Source organism: Callorhinchus milii, unplaced genomic scaffold (genome assembly GCF_018977255.1).
Source record: "Callorhinchus milii isolate IMCB2004 unplaced genomic scaffold, IMCB_Cmil_1.0 Scaffold12, whole genome shotgun sequence".
In the NCBI taxonomy this organism is placed as follows: Eukaryota; Metazoa; Chordata; class Chondrichthyes; order Chimaeriformes; family Callorhinchidae; genus Callorhinchus; species Callorhinchus milii.
The window spans coordinates 18,706,994-18,723,917 of NW_024704753.1; the positions used below are offsets into that span (position 1 = coordinate 18,706,994).

At 46.7% G+C, this 16,924-nt stretch overlaps 1 protein-coding gene and 1 non-coding gene across 3 annotated transcripts in view; one reads left to right on the top strand and one right to left on the bottom strand.

Moving 5' to 3' along the window:
* The first annotated feature begins 358 nt into the window (after nucleotides 1-358).
* trnam-cau lies at nucleotides 359-421 on the top strand. Its single transcript has one exon. It is a non-coding gene; the product is annotated as a tRNA-Met (tRNA).
* A 5,062-nt stretch (nucleotides 422-5,483) lies between these two features.
* Nucleotides 5,484-16,924, bottom strand: part of LOC103176752 (aminoacylase-1) — an 18,312-nt gene continuing 6,871 nt past the window's right edge. For both annotated transcript variants that reach the window (XM_007890500.2, XM_042339777.1), the window contains exons 2-15: nucleotides 15,328-15,446; nucleotides 13,821-13,885; nucleotides 12,969-13,073; nucleotides 12,772-12,866; nucleotides 12,218-12,294; nucleotides 11,609-11,698; nucleotides 10,720-10,776; nucleotides 10,191-10,264; nucleotides 8,949-8,998; nucleotides 8,305-8,449; nucleotides 7,705-7,773; nucleotides 7,102-7,181; nucleotides 6,694-6,754; nucleotides 5,484-5,998 (exon numbers count right to left, since the gene is read on the bottom strand). In XM_007890500.2, the coding sequence (XP_007888691.1) occupies nucleotides 5,834-5,998; nucleotides 6,694-6,754; nucleotides 7,102-7,181; nucleotides 7,705-7,773; nucleotides 8,305-8,449; nucleotides 8,949-8,998; nucleotides 10,191-10,264; nucleotides 10,720-10,776; nucleotides 11,609-11,698; nucleotides 12,218-12,294; nucleotides 12,772-12,866; nucleotides 12,969-13,073; nucleotides 13,821-13,885; nucleotides 15,328-15,415 (1,221 nt within the window). In that variant the 5' untranslated portion in view covers nucleotides 15,416-15,446 and the 3' untranslated portion in view covers nucleotides 5,484-5,833. The remainder of the gene's footprint in view (nucleotides 5,999-6,693; nucleotides 6,755-7,101; nucleotides 7,182-7,704; nucleotides 7,774-8,304; nucleotides 8,450-8,948; nucleotides 8,999-10,190; nucleotides 10,265-10,719; nucleotides 10,777-11,608; nucleotides 11,699-12,217; nucleotides 12,295-12,771; nucleotides 12,867-12,968; nucleotides 13,074-13,820; nucleotides 13,886-15,327; nucleotides 15,447-16,924) is intronic.

Consider the following 16,924-nt stretch of genomic DNA (forward strand, 5'->3'; position numbering starts at 1 on the left):
AGCAGCTCATTGCAAGAAGGGCCAAGGGTGCATTTCGACGACGAGAAGTCTACAGATCACCATATTGGTAATTTGAATTTAAATAAAAATGAATCGTTCTGCAGCATATGTTGCACATCTCTCCAAGCAAAACTCCGAGTGCGCTTGACAGAAAACAGATTGCGGGCAAAGTGGTACTGGGCTCCTTTACCAGAGCAGAGACGGGGGCTAATTGAGCAGCGAATAGGGAAACTCGGGTAATGCGATGGTAATGATGGATTATGGTGGGCACCTGAGAAAGCTAATGCCGCGTACTGTAGGCCTGCGAACCCAGCGATACAAGCCGCCCTCACTAAAAACACTGTGTTGTAATTATAATGCAGCTCAGTGGTTAGAGCGCTCGCCTCATGAGCGAGAGGACCCGGGTTCGATTCCCGGGGCAGGGGGAAACCTTGGGCAAGTTTCCTTACTCCACACACACACACGCCTCTGTTTACCAGCAGTGAGTTGGCACCCGGTTGTTTAGCCGATTGGCGGATCGCTTTTCCGGGGGTAATAATCCCTCAAAAAAAAATTTTAATCATTATTTGGCCACTCAATCCACGACTGTTTGTGGGGACGCTGCTGTGGGCAATTGGCTGCCACGTTGCACCCCCAAAATATACAGTCAATTCACTTTACAGTATATTCCGTGAAGCGCTTTGAGACGTCTTGAAGACGTGATAAGATGCTATATCAAATGCAAGGATCATCATTATTATTATTCTCTCTCTGTGCACCGTGATTCCGTACTAGAGATACAATAATAAAGCCATTTTGGTGTCATATTGAGGAGCACGAGAAGGAGCACGAGAATCATCTTCCCGGAGGGGTTTCCAATCTTGGGCTGAGGAACTGAGTAATAATCTAATTGCCTAATAATTATTTATTTTTTAATAAAAAAAAGCTGAAGGCAGGAAAATGTATTTTCAGATACTTGTCTTTGTTCCAGTACATTACACCCAGATTTGTATTGCTGAGGATAGCGTTCCAGTAGCTTTGCCACCAAATCCTTTAAATAGTAATAAATAATAATAATCCTTCCTTACATTTGATATAGTGCCTTATCACGTCTTTGAGACGTCTTAAAACGCTTCACAGAATATACTGCAAAGTGAATTAACTGTATGTTTTGTGGCAGCCAATTGCGCACAGCAGTGTCCCGCAAACAGTCGCGCGGATTGAGTGATCAAATAATTTTTTAAAAGGGATTCTTAGCCCCAGAAGAGCGATCCACCAATCGAATAACAACCGGCTTCCTACTTACTGCTGGTAAACAGAGGTGCGTGTGGGTGGAGTAAGGAAACTTGCCTAAGATTTCGCCCTGTTCGGGGGAATCGAACCCAGGCCCTCTCGCTTGCGAGGCGAGCTCTCTAACCACTAAAGCTGCAGGATTTTGGAAGCGAATTGTGGAACATTGTCTTGATTTATAATCCGCCGACTAGAAGAAACAATTTGCCTTTGTCTGCAATCTCACGAGCAGCCTGGTACCTGCGGGCAGACACCAGCAGTGATGAAACGTTTTACTATTCCTCTCACAGCTCTCGGAAATTATCTGCCATCAGGCCATACCCTGTTAGCGCAGGATAACCTCTACATCAAACCACTTTAGTCTCAGAAATCCCAGGGCTGATGATGTGGTGACCTTGTGATTTGAGCTTTTGATAGCCATTTTTCATTCTATTATTGGCGGGTCACAGAGGGTCCAACAAGGTCCTGAGGTAACCTCGGGGAGAGGCTGTTTATCAGTGCAGCGTAGAGAGGGGACCCAACGCCATTCACAGGAGGTTAAAGGAGGTGAAAGCACACAAAACGAGGAGCATCATCACACATTGTCCTAAAGTGGTCTGTTATTAAACAGAGAGTGCAAGTGTCACCGACACCGGCTGGTGTCCTGGGGAATTCAGTACCAATCGCACCCCTGTCCCAACCCATTACTGTGGAGTCCTGTAGCTCAGCGGTTAGAGCACTCGCCTGGCGAGCCAGAGGACCCGGGTTTGATTCCCGAGGCAGCGTGAAACGTTAGGCAAGTTTCCTTAACCCACACACACACACACGCACGCGCGCGCGCCTCTGTTTTTAACCGAGCAGTAAGTAGGAACCCGATCGTTCGTCGATTCGCGCATCGCTTTTCAGGGGACAATAATCCCTTCCAAAAAGATAATAATAATAATAATTTGGTCACTCAATCCATGACTGTTCGTGGGACTTGGCAATCGGCTGCTGCATTTCGCCCACAAAATATACAGTTAATTCACATTACAGTGAAGTGCTTTGAGACGTCTGAACGACGTGATAAGGCGCTGTATCAAATGCCAGGATTATTATTATTATTGCACAGTTGGTTGGTGCCCTAGGCAGATGGTTCTAGCTGCTGCACTGAATTACTTGGTTATTTTCTTTTACTTCAAATGTAATTTTCAGCATAAAACAATTTAAAACCACTCTGTCACATCGAGAAGACACGAGCGAATGAGAAAGAGTGACAGAAATGGAGAGGCTCAGGGAATGTCCCAGTTAGTTATTTTTCTCCACATAAATAACATAAAAGCTCCATCTACTGGTGAGAATAAAGTTGTGGAGACCCAGCTTGGGCTGATCTGGAGCTCGAGAAAGCTCCTGCGTGGGGCAATTGCCATCTCCGTCTTTCGGGGGCGACTTGAAATATTACTACTCGTAATCCAACAAAAACAACTTGCGTTCGTATAACGTCTCTCACGCAAGGTAGAGTCCCAGGGCGCTTGATCCAGCTCAGATAACCAATACCCCTGCTTGTCCTTTTGTCACACTGCGTTAAAACACAACTGCGGCAATATTCGCAGGAGTGGACGCACAAACATAGGGTTTGTTCGAGAAACCGTTAGAATCGGCCTTTCTCTCCTGGTGGCGACACAGTGAGGGTGTCTCCGTTTACCGTGCGCGTGGGCGAACGCAGGCATTCGGTAACGATAATAATAATAATAATAATCCTTGCATTTGATATAGCGCTTTTCACGTCGGGAGGACGTCCCAAAGCGCTTCACAGAACACACTGTAAAGTGAATTGACTGTATATTTGTGGGCGAACGCGGCAGCCAATTGCGCACAGCAATGTCCCACAAACAGTCGTAGATTGAAAATGACCAATTTATTATTGTTTTTGGTGTTGGAGGGACTATTATTAGGCTCTGTGTGGGGTAAGGAAACTTGCCCAAGGTTTCGCCCTCTGCCTGGAATTGAACTCAGGTCTCTCACTTGCAAAGCGAGTGCTCTAACCACTGAGCTACAGGACTCCACAATGGCTTTGTATTGCGTTGGCATCTGAGCAGTTTTTTTTTTCTTCCTTTGAACGGAGTTTTACTTCGCTTTCCAGGAATGGAAATATTAATGACAATCCTGGCCTTTGATCCGGCGCCTCATCGCGTCTTCCAGACGCCTCAAAGTGCTTCACGGGCTACGCCGTAAGGCGAATTGACTTGCGTATTTCGTGGGCGAAACACTGAGCTCGAGGCCCCCACATAATCTCAACGATTTCCATTGTGTGCAAGATTACATTAATAGCGCTGGCGTCTGCGCTACGGTGTGAGCGAGTGGTCAATACGAACAGTTTCTTCGACGTGACGTTAGAGAGCTAAGGATTCAACTCGGAACCTCTCATAGTTTACAGTCTGCAACAGCAGATAGAGGGAGGCCTGGGGTGGGGGGGGAGTGGGGGTGTTGGGGGGTGGGAGAGAGAGTTTGAGATTAGAATTGGATTGGATTGTTTCAACAACATTGACCAGGACTTTAAACTTCCATCGCATTTCATATTTTTGTGACAAAAATTCATCTGGAACTGATGCGGGTGCCGTGTACTTTTAAATAAAGGTCACAAAACATGTTCGTGTTTGCAGCTATGAATCCCCTCTGGGTCTTGTAGACAGATTGAACCACTCTCTTGGTGTCTCCCTTAAGAGCCTATGTTCAACTTTTAGGTCATTTTTGAAGCACAATAGATTTATAGTAAATTCGATCAAATCCTTCACCACTGAATTCGTTTTTTTTCAGCCGATATGTTTTTTTTTGTTCAGGGAAAAAAAAAGCTTTGCATTACCAACTCGGGTTTTAACACATAAGCTGTTAACTTTTGCAAGTAGTGTAGTCCTGTAGCTCAGTAGTTAAGAGCTCTCGACTCGCAAGCGAGAGGAACTGGGTTCGGTTCCCGGACAGGGGCGAAACCTTAGGCAAGTTTCCTTACTCCACACACAAACACACACACACACACACACACACACACACACCCACGCCTCTGTTCACCAGCAGAGAGTAGGAATCTGGGTGTTAGTTGATTGGAGGGTAAAAAAATCCCTTAAAAATGTTTTAAATAGTTTGGTTACTCAATCCACGACTCTTTGTGGGACGGCGCTGTGCGCAATTGACTACTGCGTTTCACCCACAACATTTACAGTCAATTCACTTTACAGTACATTCTGGGAAGCGTTTGAGACGTCTCGAAGACGGGATCAGGCGGTATATCAAATGCAAAAGGATTATTAAATGCGAGGACGATTCTCACTTAAAAATCCCACTGCTTTCGTGGCAGGAAACAAAGCAGCAAACATTCTGAAACAGGCGAAAGAACACAAAAGGCAGCTCGGGTCGATCTTTGATTCCACACCCTACGGTTTGAGGAAATTCTTCATTAAGGTTTTTATTTGGCAAGAATACAATCTAGATTTCAAACCACAATCTATCCCATTCTCCCCACCTCCCCCCCCCACCCCACCCCACCCTGCTGGGAGGCCGGGCAATCTAATCGCACCGTACCATTTGTTGCTTTACTGTAATCGATGGAGGTACAATTTCAGAGGTGAATTCAGATTGAAGTGCAACTTCCAACAGGCTCTCGGAACACCCAGGTCACATCATAGAATTTCACAGTGTAGAAGGAGGCCATTCGGCCCATCGGGCCTGTGCTATGAAAGAGCTACCAACTAGCCCCACTCCCCCACTCTTACCCCAACTAGTCCCACTCCCCCACTCTTACCCCAACTAGTCCCACTCCCCCGCTCTTACCCTAACTAGTCCCCACTCCCCCTCTTACCCCAACTAGTCCCCACTCCCCCACTCTTACCCCAACTAGTCCCACTCCCCCGCTCTTACCCTAACTAGTCCCCACTCCCCCTCTTACCCCAACTAGTCCCAGTCCCCCACTCTTACCCCAACTAGTCCCACTCCCCCGCTCTTACCCTAACTAGTCCCCACTCCCCCGCTCTTACCCCATAGCCATGCAAATTCTTCCTTTTTAAGTACGTATCTAATTCCTTTTTGAAAGCTATTATCGAATCTGCTTCCACCAGCCTTTCAGGCAGTGCGTTCCAGACCTTAACAACTTTCTGGGTAAAAAAAAAAGTTCTCCTTGCCTCCCCTCTGGGTCTTTTGCCAATTATCTTAAATCTCTGTCCTCAGATTACTGACCCACCCGCCCGCCAGTGGAAACAGTTTCTCCCCAATCTACTCTATCAAAACCCCTCATAATTTTGAACACAATTTGATGGCAGATCACTATTATGGAGTCTGATTCCAGGGCTGCGTTGTAGAAGAACACAAGGGTTTAAAAAGCCACCCCCCCAACTCCTGAATAAAAGTCTAGGATGGGAAACAGAACGCAAGTTCTGCCCCAACAATTAATAAATGAATTAATTATACAAAAAGCAAATCACTTTTTATATCGAAGCCTGAATGACACACTTAATCGGTAAAATTTATCAGGCGAATATCACCGAAAACAGCACCAGTAATATTTATTGTTTAAAACGAATCACTGGGGGTTGGTGTCTGGGTGTGCTGTTCCGTCTCAGGCTTCACCCTCCAAAGGTGGGACACTTGCCAGGGCCGGGATTAGTTCTGTGTAGACGTCAATTCCTTTCAGGAACACTTTTTCGTTCAAGAACTCATTGTGGTCGTGCAGTAGAATCGGAGTGTGGCTCATGGGGGAGAAACCGATAGCAGGACAGCCGATCTGGGAACAGAGAACAGACCCGGTAACAAACACCATCGAGACTGTCCTCATATACAGGGTGACCAAAACGCTGCGATACCGTTACAATGTCTGATCAGTGGGGGAGTGGGACTGATTGGGTGGCACAGTGGGCCGAATGGCCTCCTTCTGTGCTGTAAGATTCTATGTTTATATGATTGATTTTTTTTTACATAATAGGGTAGTTACCATGACTTTTCGGTCACCGTGTACAAGCTAAACACATGCACACACTCACAGCGCACATCCAAACACACTGACACCTCATCCCCAAAGTACACGAGTAGACGTGCTATATCGCCAATACATACACCGGCCACGTAGGGAAGGAACTCCATTCCACAGTCCCCTGGCCTCGCTCCCTCCCTCGACTCCTTCAAGGCCTGCCTCAAGACCCTCCTCTTCATCTGCGCCTTCACATTTACATTTACTTACTTTTACACGTCTCAAGGCGCCGGTCAGCCAGGGATTTGGACCCGAGCTGGGGATCGGGATCAGGAGGGGGTGGAGGGCAGGGAGGGTGGGGGTAGGAGGGTGGCCGAAGGCGCGGTCGAAGAAGAGGGTCTTGAGACGGGCCTTGAAGGACGAGGGAGGGGGCGAGGCGAAGGGACCGCAGGTGGGCAACAAAAAAAATTGCCAACAGATAAATGACCACGTGAGGAAACACACACACACACCTCACGAATGAACCGGATGTCTGTAGCTGCAGGGAAGATCTCACACTGAAGCTTCAGATTCCTGAAATGGAGGGGGGGGGGGGAAAAACAATTCAGTAAAACCTTGTTCCCATGAGCATTGACGTTCCATTGCCAAGGCCATCACACCTAGGAGCCAGCTGAGCTCGAAAACACCTCACTCACCTCCCCGCCGAAGAGAATAAGCCACTGGTCTAGAAAACTCAAGCTGGATTTCATTCATTTTAAGGAAAAAAATGCAAATTACACATAGGAGCCACCCTCTGCTCCACTAATTTAGCTATTGGGACCAGGAGGACAGGTTATATTACACAGGCAAATGTCACCACTCAACACTCGAGACTTAACCCCAGTTTCAAACCCAGATCCTTTGAAGCCGTCATGACTCACATTTGCTGACAAGTGGTGTAGAAGGCATTCCACCAGGGATTGGACTTGTCAATTGATGTCACTTGCTGATCCATGGTTTTCTATCAGCAGATGAAATGAGAACGTAATAACAATAATAATAATCCTTGCATTTAATGTAGTGCCTTCGTGTGGTCGAGACTTCTCAAAGCGCTTCACAGAAGATAGGGTAAAGTGAATTTTGTGGGAGAAACACGGCAGCCAATTGCGCACAGCAGCGTCCCACAAACAGCCGTGGATTGAGTGACAAAATCATTATTTTTTTGAAGGGATTATTACCCCCGGAAAAGCGATCTGCCAATCGACTACCAACCGGGCTCTTACGTGCTGCTGGTAAACAGAGGCGTGTGTGTGTGTGTGTGTGTGTGTGTGGAGCAATAAAACTTGCCCAAGGTTTCTCCCTGCCCGGGAATCAAACCCAGGTCCTCTCGCTTGCGAGGCGAGTGCTTTAACCTCATTCCTACGGGACTCTAAGATGAGATCAGGGAACAGTCCCTGATTGTTATAAACCCTTCTGATACGCTCAAGGCCTGATAACCTCAATGAAAAATTAAATGCGCAGCTTACATAAAGTCTGATCATTACCTGATGGAACTCGTAGCCAACACCATCTCCAGCCTCCTGACACCAAGTACTGATCTGTTCCTCGAACACCTAAAACAAGAAGTGACGGGTAATAATACAGTGACATTAGTCTCCGAGGAAGAAAGGCAATTGTCTACTTACAAGTTCAACAAAGAAGTAAGATACAGGCATAGAAATGAAAGGACAGTTAATCAATATAAAAGATGCAATCCAATGATCAACTCCAAACTCTAAAAATCCTTGCATTTGATGCAGCGCCTTATCACGTCTTCGAGACGTCTCAAAGCGCTTCATAGAATATACTGTCGTGTGAATTGACTGAATATTTTGTGGACCAAACACGGCAGCCAATTGCGCACAGCAGCGTCCCACAAACAGCCGTGGAATGAAGTGACCAAATCATTTTTTAATTTCATTTTATCAATAAGTTTATTCGAACAGTCACCTGCTCAATACTGTGCAGAGGGTTGAAATTTGTCTTTTTTAAGACAGCGGGCTGCCCGTTCAAATTTCTAAAATAAAACTCGCAGACTCCTCCTAAAGACGGTTAAAAAGCGCTGTTAAGTTTGGTATAAGAATGCAGATCAGACTGAGCCATACCTTCAAGTCCACAGTCGGGGGGATTCGAATATCAAAGCCAGCTGTCATCTCATTGGGAACAACATTATAGGCTACACCTCCGTTTAACATGGTCATGTTAACAGTGGTGACGTCGCCCAATGCCAAACACTCACTCTGGTTCAGCCTAGAACACAAGAAAAAGCCATCATTACAGTTGGGATAAATTATAATAATATTCGTGGTTGATCTAGCGCCTGTAACATCAAAGCATTTCAAAGATAATAGCTGCCAATTTGCGCACGGCAGTGTCCCACAAACAGTCGTGGATTGAGTGACCAAATTTTTGGGGGTATTTTAAACGCTGGGCGCAATTGGCTGCCGCCCTTCACCCGCAAAACACACAGTCACTACACCCGACAGTATATCCTGGGAAGCGCTTTGAGACGTCTCGATGACGTGGTAAGGCGCTGTATCAAATGCAAGGATTATTATTATTATTATTAGTTGACTACCATGTGAGGTAGAGAAATGGATATGACGATGTTGAAGTTAGCTTAAGGGGAGGTGGACAGGTGATAAGAGTCAGTGATGGGATTGACATGTGTAGATGTGGAAGGGATGTAGAAGGAGTCAGGCTTCCTCTTATGAAGGGCAAGGTAAGAGACTTTGTGAAGAGTCCTTACCTCTTTCTCTCTTTCTCTCTGAAATCCAGGAAAGAATTGATAACCTTGCGCTGAAATATTACAAAGGAAATGGAACAATTATTTACACCGACCAGCTGTGTACCTGGGTTTATATACAGGGAAGGGAGTAGCACATGGTTCCACTATCCTCTCTTCTTCACAGTATACGTACATTCTTTTTCTCCCTCTTCATGTCAGTTATGTTTCATAAGCACTAGTAACCCTCCAGTATCTCACCCAAATGGCGATGGGCAAACCTAGACAGTGAGCGTTCCCCCTATTCGACACCGAGATCACCTGTCCCCTGCTCTTTCCCGAATAGGCCCCTGGAAAGTAATCTGGAACAGGTAACGCTAGTAGATTTTTTNCCCCTCTTAGCCCAACTCACAGAGAGCTCCGAATGTGGCGTCCAACGCTTTGGGATGTCCTCCTGACAAGGCGCTGTATCAAGTGAAAGGCACTATACAAATGTAATTTATTCTCGTTACAACCATCCCAGCTAAGATACAGTGTCTAGTTTGAGACACAACATGTCAAGAGACTGCCAAGATGGCAGAAGGCGAACTAGATGGATCTTGGTCTTCCTTCGCCAGCAAATTCTTATGTTCTTAAGCTGAGGTACCTCAGTAGGCAACAAGGATTGAATGTGAGATCTTCCTCGACTCTAAGGCTCAGTAACGTTAACTTTCTCTCTGTGATCTTCAGGAACTCTGCGCCTCTTTTACTGTTGAGATTGTATTGTATACATCTCCCTCCACTATTCAGATCCACTCTCTCGGATGTGCTTTGCCTGAAGAATGCCAACTGCAGTTTACCATTACTCAGCGCTAATATTCACTATAAGTATCTCCAGGAAAGAGTGAATTCCACTGCCCAGAACTCACTCCTCCTGATACATTCAGGACTTAATCTCATTTCCTTGTATGTGGTTCTCCTGGTTCAAGACTCCCTTTCCTCTATGGATTCCCTCCTCCTGCTGAGGAACAAAGACTGATTCTTACACTAACAGCTGTTTTCATCATACAACGCATTGAAGGAATTGCCAGGATTTGGAAAACTGAGTTAATCCCAGGAACCTGGAACAAGTTTCTCTCGTGTATTGTACAAAATTAATCTCAGATGCCTGGAAACTCGTGCATCGACCAAGGTTAATCCCAGCTCCCTGATGTTCTGTACAAAGTTAATTCCTTTTGTCTTCAAGCATTCTGAATGGACTCTTGTATGAAATGTTGTACACCTCACCAGCTTTTCTGCTGCAGTGTTTTCTATGAATCGTGATCCATGGCCTGGGTTTCCGGTACATTTCACCGAAATCCCTGACAACACACAAAGGGGTGAGGAGTTAGAACTGTAGAGAGTTTACAGCACAGAAGGAAGCCATTTGGACCCTTGCCCGGTGCCTTGGTACGTCCTCCTGACGTGAAAGGCGCTGTACAAATGTAATGCTGTATTGTGTCTGATCTATTGCTGCTTCTTCTCCCACTGAAGCCATCTGGTATGCGATATGTGAACAGGGGTGGGTGTATTTTGAGAGGTGTGTAAACGCAGGGGCTATGTTGTGCGGTACGTTTCAGATGTGTGTCCACATATAACCTGCGAGACGTGGTCACTGTTTGTGGGGACATTGCTGTGCGCAATCGGCTGCCGTGTTTCGCCCATACAATACAAAGTCGATTCGCTTTACAGCGTATCCTATGAAGCGCTTTGAGGCAGGTCTCGACGACGCGATAAGGCGCTGTATCAAATGCGAGGATTAGTATTATATACTTACACCACACATTCCTCTCACCGTAGAACACGGTGAAGGCATCACCAGGATTGGCAAGACCTGTAATAAATTAGTCACAACACTTTGCCATTAAATACTGACACATCGCACCTCAATGACAAGAGATGGTATAGATAAAACGCTCTGGGTTGCTACTCTGCGTGAGGGGCGCTAAATCAATGCAAGTTATCGTTGTTGTTGTTGTACATTGGGGTCAATCAATTTCAGACACCCAACAACAGTGTTTTGGGGCAATTTCTTCTGTCATTCTTGTACTGTGGGAGCATCACGGCAAAGAGTGATTTTGTCATCTTCTGACATCCTCACCAGACTGACTTTCCAGCACGAGTCATGAGATCGGGAGTGGGGAAAACGGGGTTGATTTTGCCTTTCTGGTGGGCAAGGAAACCCGACGTCAATGACAAATGTAGCATTAGAGCTACATCAGTGTCTTCAACCGAGATCAAGTCAGCACGGACCTGGATCAAACCTGGTAAAGTATCTGTGATTCCCACACAGTGTGTTCCCGATCTCAACCTCTCTGAAGGACCGTCTCAAGACCTTCCTCATAGACCACATCTTCGTTCATCTTTCTCTTTCCCACCCTTAGCTCGGGTGTCAAGCCAGGACTGTCAAACAAACACCTTTGGATGCCCTCTCAACATGAAAGATGCTCTGTAAATGTTAAGTGGCAATTCTCTGCCAGAAGGAGGAAGGGAAAACAAGACAAGAGGGCACTTGCTGACATGACCTAGGACCCAATATCATTAGAACATTGGGTGGAGATCAGGGGGACAGCTACCCAATGTTTGTCAGAGAATCATACATACATCTCAAAGGCTTAGAAATAAAAGTAAAAAATGAGGTGGATAGAAAAGAACTCGCTCCCCACCTTCATCCAGCCCGAAGCCAACATTCAATGCCTGAAACTCCTTGAGTTCCACAAATTTCTTCATCCCTTTGAAACCTCCAACCTCTTCATCTAAATGTTGAGCACAGCCATGAGGAGAGAATACAGATCAGTTACAGTTACCTGGCCAATTTATTCAGGTAAGAATCTTTACTTCCTACATTATATACCTCGACAAAAAAAAAGGGGGAAGAGAGTGAGGGGAGGCTAGGTATTAAGATGGCGGAGTCTACCTGAAGAGAGTTGAGTAGCAATGTTTTTAGATAATTGGCAAAAGAATCAGAGGGAAGACGAGAATTTTTTTTTAAGCCCAGAGAATTGTTACAGTCTGAACGCACTGCCTGAAAGGCTGGTGGAAGCAGATTCGATAATAGCTTTCAAAAGGGAATTGGATAGGGACTTGATCACAGGTTGGCAAGAGCCAAGGCTTGGGACCTCACAGAGTGTGCGTTGGGGTAACTGCTGGTGTATGAATAGCAAGTGTCAAGAATATTCCCTGCGAGATTCTAACTGAACAGCACAACTCAACACAAAACGGTTAGAGTATTGACACCATTCTCCTGCCCACACACACACCCTCCCCCTTTGTACCTGGGACAAATGTCAGGTGAATTGTGCGAGGAAAGCGTTTCCCCTCCGTCTTCAATCTTCGAATGGCTTCGATATATCTGAACAACAAGAACAAGCACTTCCTGAACAATTCTTCACAGGGCAGCGTCCCAGAGCGCTTGACAGTGGCGGAGCAGGACCCTGAGCCGGGGGAAGGTGGGGAGGTGCCCATAGGCACTGGTCGAATAGGAAGGTCTTCAGTCTCGATCTGAAGATAGGGAGGGAGGGAGGGAAGGAGGTAAGGAGAGAAGGAGGGAAGGAGAAAAGGAAGGAAGGAAGGGGCGAGGCGAGGCGAGGCGAGGCGAGGCAAGGCGGAGAGATAGAGGAAGAGAGCGACAGAGCTACGGGGTGTCGTGGCTGAAAGCGCGGCCGTCGATGGTGGAAGGGAGGGCACGAGGGGCAAAAGGGAGGCCGGGGACACTCGAGGGGAGGCAGCGCTCCTCAAGCAGGAGGTCCTTCTGCAGAGAGGGAATCCTTCACACTCCACGTAGTCGCCTCACACACCGAACTGTCAAACCCTCATTGGTAAAACTCACTGAATGGTGACACACTTCATATCCTGGGTGCCTCGTCCATAGATATTACCCAGTTCGTCTTTCACTGCAGCAAACGGATCATGTTTCCAGTGTTCCTGGGCACACAAATATGTCAATGAGTCTTCCTCCTTTCCTCAAACCACTCACGGCAAAATAGTAGCACAATTCCCCCTGTCTGCTGCGGGAAGAAAGCCTACCTCATAGACCGGAACCACATCCGTGTGGGAGTTGAGGAGAAGAGATCTCAGGTGTGGATCCGTTCCTTCCCAGGTAAGTATCGTGATCACTCGGCCCGGATAAACCTGCACAACAAAGCCAATGAACTATTTATGCCTTCCATTGACTGATCTGCACGAGCGCACTGCAATGGCCCTGGAAAGTACAATTCTAACCGTCTGCTGATTTTTAGCGTCTTTAGAAGCACCGATTTTCCTCAACAGTTTACCCAGCTGATCCTCGAAGTCCTTAAGATCTGGAGCAAGGTTGCACTGTTGCCTTTCGCCCACAGAATATACAGTCACCACACTTTACAATATATTCCGTGAAGCCGTGATAAGGCGCTGTATCAAATGCAAGGACTAGTATTATCTTACATATATTTACTTGCGGTAAAATCAGGCCTTAGCCCAGATGATTTTTTCAATGTCGTCTGTCCCACGTCCACAATAAACTAATGTGATAATAGAAACTGTGATAATATTAAAGTAAGTCTTTTATCAATAGTCTAACACTTACTATGGGATGTAGAACAGAAGTCATTTCTCCCCTCTCATCCCAGACATAGCTTTTCCATTGATATTCCAATTCCTCATCTAGTTCTCAACCCAAGAAGCTACGTTTCCATTATTCTGTGATCTTTAAATTATCTTTAAAAAGTCTCGCAGTCCCTCCGCCTCGCCCCCCTCCCTCGCCACCTTCAAGACTCACCTCAAGACCGTCCTCTTCGACCGTGCTTTCTATCTCCCTGCTTCCCCCCTGACCCTCCTCCCTATTTTTATTCCGAAATCAGGCAGTCAGGATTGTGCAACTGCAAAGGAAACATCTCTCACCTCCACCTTCTTACAGGGCAGCCCCAACTCTGCACCAAGTTTCTCCAGGAATGCAACAGCGCCATCTGAAAGGCATAATAATAATAATAATCCTGGCATTTGATACAGCACCTTATCACGTCTTTGAGACGTCTCAGAGCGCTTCACGGAATATACTGTAAAGTGAATTGACTGTGTATTTTGTGAGCGAAACGCGGCAGCCGATTGCGCACAGCAGCGTCCCACAAACAGCCGTATTTTTGGACCCGGTGTAAGTGTTACCACTCTCTCTCTCCCCCTCTCTCCCCCCCACACCCTCAGCCCCCACCTGTCCTCCTCTACTGTTTATCATCGTACACCAAGTCAGTTTATCTTTCTAAAAAAGAATGCAGATTCTAACGTGATGGCTTAAGTGTTTGCATTGATTGGCATTTGCCCAGAGAATTGGAATTTGCTAATGTGAGTGTGTGAGTGCACATAAATATCACGTCATGGTTCTCGTACATCCCAATCTCAAAGGGTTAGGGACTTGCTCACAATTCTGAACAGCTTGTGATCCTCTCAGAACACTTGACATCCAACTGCTTTATTAAAATAATTAGCTTTGGTTTCCTCATTGACCCAACGGGCAAATCATTAGCAGTGGTGTTGCACCAGGAACATAGGAAACATAGGAACAGGAGGAGGCCATTCAGCCCTTCGAGCCTGTTCCGCCATCCTATAAGTTCATGGCCGATCTGTACCTCAACTCCAATTACCCGCCCTTGCCCCATGTGCCTTGATATCCTGACCCGACAAATATCTAAGCCAATTCTTCATTAATGCATCTCTTTGAGAGCAGGATTTGGAATGACATCATATGCAGTTCATTTATTTTCACGATACAACAAACTACCTCTCGCGCCACAAAGTCTCGGGTAAATCAAATATTACTGAATAATCTAATTTCATCTGAATGTCTGAAAGCGCAGAAACAGTATTCCACTCCAAAACAGCAATTATTTTCCTATGGGGAAAGTATTTTTTTCGGAGAGAAAATATATATTCTTTTCATCTCTTCTCAAGCAAAGGGAGCTTTTACTCTGCGTCTAAACCCATACCGTATCTTCAATAGTATCTACCCTTTGGCCAAGTTTCCTCCCTCCACACGCCTCCGTTTACCCAGCAGTAAGTAAGGAACCTGGTTGTTAGTTGATTGGCGAAGTTAATAACCCCTCAAAAAAAGAATCTGGTCACTCATTCCACGACTGTTTGTGGGACGCTGCTGTGCTGCGTTTCCCCCGCAAACTATATTGGCTTTACCGTATATTCTGCCAAGCGCTTTGAGACGTCTTGAAGACGTGACGAGGCCCTGTATCAAATGCCAGGGTTATGATTATTATCACGTACACACGCAAATTAGATCAGATGCAGGTTTCAATACTTGGACACGAAAACACTTGCGGGTGCCAATCAAAACCTGCGAGATTCAGTCAAGGTGTACAAATGACTCCGTCACCCGATGACACTCTCTCTCCCCCAAACGTACCATAGTCTGGCTGAGGGTGGACCGTCCTGAGCCTCAGGTATTCTCGGAAGAGCTTGACAGCTGAATGTTCTTCTTGTTGACCACCCATCGCAACGAGCGTGTGTGCAAGGACTTCGATCCTGTGTGGGAGAATATTACGGTCAGTGCGAATGAGTACCTCAGCCCAAAACAGTGACGTACCACGGGGGCAGACAAGAGCAATATTGGCCTGGACCATATCGCTGAAAATGACACACAGTTCCACACAGTGACCCAGACATACAGTCGCTACTACACAGAATCCTTTAACCGTCCACAGAAAGTCCAGTTTCGAAACAATGCTGTTTCAGTAAATCCACGTTTAATGTACCGTAGTGGTTAGCGGCGACCCCAAAAATAGAGCAACCGTCTATAAACAGGACCACTGTATATCTTATTTTAGTAGCATATCCGCGCATACCTTAGTAATGCTTAAAAAAATAGCGAAGAATGCAGACTTCTTTAACAGAACTTGGCAAGCCATCAAAGCTTCAAGGACTTATATTCACGGAGCACGTCTTGCTGTGAAGTACGCGCTATCTGCCTTGCACAGCACATCCAATCCCTCCCCTCTCAATCTGAAGTTTCAACACACTCGAAGTCATTAAGCACTCCGAGCTCTTACTGTGACCAATTTGCCTTCCATCGTTCGCTTATAAGAACATCGGAACATAAGAACCTGCTGGGTGAAAGGGGACCAAGATCGATCTCGTTCCTCGGCCAACACCCTGGCAGTCACTCGACATGGCGGGTCCCAAACTGTACACTGCATATATACGGCGCCGGATCACCTCTTCCGAGACGTCTCCGAGCGCTTCGCGGGATACACTGTAAAGCGAATTGCCTGTACGTTGTGCGCGGCCGAACGCGGCAGCCGACTGCGCGCAGCGGCGTCCCCCGCAAACGGTCCCGGGTGGAACCTGTTCTATTTGCATAGGTACTACACCGAAGGCCTTTCTGCGGTACCTTTTGTAAACCTCTGTGAGGTTTCCAAAGCACTAAGCACAATAACAGGAATAAGGAGGAGGCCGCTCGCTCCCACTGTCCGGCAGCACACGCCCCCCCCGCCGCGGGGAACCACAACACCGACCGTGGACAGCTCAGGGTTAAATGATTTTAAAAGTCTCTCTTTATCTGTTATGTGGGCGATTCCTCAGCTCTCTCCACCGGCATCTCTGCCGTGTGTGTCAGTCTCTGCCTGTGTGTGTGTGTGTGTGTCTCTGCCGTGTGTGTCAGTCTCTGCCTGTGTGTGTGTGTGTGTGTGTGTGTCTCTCCGCCTGTGTGTGTGTCTCTCTCTGCCTGTGTATCTGTGTGTGTGTGTGTCTCTGCCTGTGTGTGTGTGTCTCTCCGCCTGTGTGTATGTGTCTCTCTGCCTGTGTATCTGTGTGTGTGTGTGTCTCTCCGCCTGTGTGTGTGTGTCCTCCGCCTGTGTGTGTGTGTGTCTCTGCCTGTGTGTGTGTGTCTCTGCCTGTGTGTGTGTGTCTCTCCGCCTGTGTGTGTGTGTCTCTCCGCCTGTGTGTATGTGTGTCTCTGCCTGTGTATCTGTGTGTGTGTGTGTCTCTGCCTGTGTGTGTATCTC